The 3,104-nt window shown below is 57.9% G+C and overlaps 1 protein-coding gene across 1 annotated transcript; it reads left to right on the top strand.

The window, feature by feature from the left end:
* Positions 1 to 60: 60 nt before the first annotated feature.
* TRAVEDRAFT_86253 (DNA/RNA polymerase) lies at positions 61 to 2,613 on the top strand (the record flags this gene model as incomplete). The annotated part of the gene is made up of 1 exon (XM_008037336.1): positions 61 to 2,613. A coding segment is annotated over one exon (2,553 nt), but the record flags the coding sequence as incomplete, so codon positions are not given.
* Positions 2,614 to 3,104: the final 491 nt, after the last annotated feature.

Here is a 3,104-nt window from a genome sequence, read left to right as displayed (position 1 = left end):
ACGAACGGCAGGGTCGAGGTCGATACGGAGGACCGGTCGGTGGTCCCCGAGAAAGATCTCCCCCCGTTTGAGAAAATCGCAGCCAACAGACGCCTTCGTCGGCATTGGCAAAAGCACGGTGTGCTTGAGGAAGCCACGGAGGAACTCTGGTGTGCCGCCGGGTTCACGTACTCCACCGAGCTCGCCGCCGAAGCGCATCAGGCCAAGCCGAAGAAGACCTTCGACGAAATGGTTCCCGAGGAATATCGGCAGTATGCCAAGGTGTTTTCAGAACCGGATTCGGAGCGTCTACCCGAGCATAAGCCATATGATCATACCATCGATCTAAAGCCCGACGCCCCCGAGACTATCCGCTCCAAAGTGTACCCGATGCCGGTAAACGAGCAAGCCGAGCTCGACGCCTTCCTCGATGAGAACCTTCGCAAGGGCTACATCGTCCCCTCTAAGTCCCCCATGGCTTCACCGGTCTTCTTTGTCAAAAAGAAGGACGGGAAACTCCGCATGGTCCAAGACTACCGAAAGCTGAATGACATCACCGTCAAAAACCGGTACCCACTCCCCCTCGCATCCGACATCATCAATCGCCTTCACCAATCTAAGTACTTCACCAAATTCGATGTTCGTTGGGGCTACAACAACATCCGGATCAAGGAAGGCGATGAGTGGAAAGCAGCTTTCACGACCAATAGGGGTCTGTTTGAACCACGGGTCATGTTCTTCGGTCTCACCAACTCCCCGGCCACCTTCCAAGCACTGATGAACTCCATCTTCGGTGACCTGATAGCCGCTGGGAAGGTAGCAGTGTACCTGGACGACATCCTCATCTTCAGTGACACGCGGGAAGAGCACCGCAGGGTCACACACAAAGTACTGCGTCGGCTCCAGGAACACGACCTGTTCCTACGACCCGAAAAGTGCGAATTTGAGCAGACCGAGATCGAGTACCTGGGCTTGGTGATCCGACAGGGCGAAGTCAGCATGGACCCCATCAAAGTCCAGGCCGTACGCGATTGGCCGACCCCACGGAACCTACGGGAGGTCCGCGGATTCATCGGGTTTGCCAACTTCTACCGTCGCTTCATCAAGGACTTCGCTAAGATCACACGACCGCTCCACGACCTCACCAAGAAGGACGTCGCCTGGGAATGGGGACTGCGGCAGCGAACGGCGTTTGACACCCTCAAAGAAGCCTTCACCACGGAGCCGGTGCTGGTGACCTGGGAACCAGACCGCCCTACGCGAGTCGAGGTAGACGCCTCGGGGTACGCCACCGGAGGGGTCCTTCTGCAGAAGCTCGAGGACGGACTCTGGCACCCAGTCGCATTCCGGTCGGAATCCATGACGGAGGCTGAGCGAAACTACGAGATCTACGACCGAGAACTGCTGGCCATCGTGAGAGGACTGGAGGACTGGCGGCACTTCCTCGAGGGGCTGCCCGAACCCTTCGAGATCATCACCGATCACCGCAACCTTGAATACTGGCGCACCACCCAGAACCTCACCCGGAGACAGGCACGCTGGGCTCTTTGGCTGTCACGCTTTGATTTCCGACTCACACATAAGCCGGGAACTGCCAATACCCAGGCCGACCCCCTCTCACGCATCTCGGAGTTTCAAGTCACCGACGCCGAGGACAATCAGGATCAGATTGTCCTTCGGCCCGAACGCTTTGCCACCATCGCGGCGTCAGCACTACGCGCGGTTAACCCGCTGGAGGAACGGATCAGGGAGAGTAGCAGGCGGGAGGCGGAAGTCCTCAAGGGTTTGGAAGCCCTTCGGGAGGACGGGCCGCGAAGGTTGACGGATGGGACGTGGGAATGGGAAGAGGAGGGAGGGCTGGTGTACTACCGTGGACGGTTGTACATCCTGCCCGAGGAAGGATTACGGGAGGCCATCGTCCGGCAGTGCCACGATGCGCCAACGGCAGGACACCCAGGAAAGCATGGGACGGTCGAACTAGTCACACGGCTGTACTGGTGGCCGGGGATCAGCGGGTTTGTCGAGAAGTACGTCCTGGGTTGCGACAAATGCCAACGCTACAAGGCGGCCGCGCACCCCCGGGCTACACTTCAACCGCACGAGGTACCTGAAGGCCCTTGGGTAGTCATGGGAGTAGATCTGATTACCGGACTGCCCTCGTCAAAAGGGTACAACGCCATCGCCACATACGTCGACCTTTACAGTAAGCAGGTCCACCTGGTAGCCACCACCGACACCGTCACCGCCGAGGGGATAGGCGAACTGCACTATCAGACCATCTTCCGGCTTCACGGCATTCCCCAGAAAATCGTGTGGGATAGGGGACCCCAGTTTGCCGCCCGTGTCACTAGGGCCCTGTACAAGCGCCTTGGTATCGAAAGCGGTCTCACCACGGCGTATCACCCCATGGCAAACGGACAGACGGAGCGAGCCAATCAGGAGGTAGAACAGTACCTTCGGATCTACTGCGACAAGCGACAGGACGACTGGGCGGACCTTCTCCCCACGGCGGAGTTTGTGCTCAACTCTCGGGTACAGACAGCTCATGGACAAACTCCGTTCGAAGTCCTGTATGGCTACCGCCTGGACTTCACCATCCCGGCAGGACGTCCCACGCAGATCCCATCTCTAGACGCTGTCGTAGGCTATCCGGGAATTGGATGATTGATAGGTGAAAAGGGGTGAGGGGTTGGGCGATGTTGATTCCCTGATGCTGCCGCAAAGCGTGTGGGGTTTCCTGCTTTTCCAACAGTGGCTTCGCCGAGTTCGTGACTAAGCCGGGCGGGCTATGATCCTTGAATAACTGCTTGTGTGGTGGTGTGCGGGTGATTGTGGTGTACTGAGACCTATGCGGAAGTCTCGGATGGTGGTTGCCCTGAGTATCTGGGCAGAGTCTCCCCTATACTGGTTGGGAGTGTTGCGTGCTGGCTGCGTAAGGCTGCAAGTGCCTGTCTTCTAGACCCCGTATTAAACACACCCTGTGGTATGTCAAGTGACGTGTCTTCCTGGCTGTAGACCCCGTATTAAACACACCCTGAGTGGTGCGTCAAGTGACGTGTCTGTTCTGGCTCTAGACCCCGTATTAAACACACCCTGAGTGGCGTGTCAAGTGACGTGTCTGCTGT

Source organism: Trametes versicolor (genome assembly GCF_000271585.1).
Source record: "Trametes versicolor FP-101664 SS1 unplaced genomic scaffold TRAVEscaffold_3, whole genome shotgun sequence".
Classification (NCBI taxonomy): domain Eukaryota; kingdom Fungi; phylum Basidiomycota; class Agaricomycetes; order Polyporales; family Polyporaceae; genus Trametes; species Trametes versicolor.
Note: the sequence above shows the minus strand (reverse complement) of the source record. Positions and strands in the feature narration are given on the sequence as shown.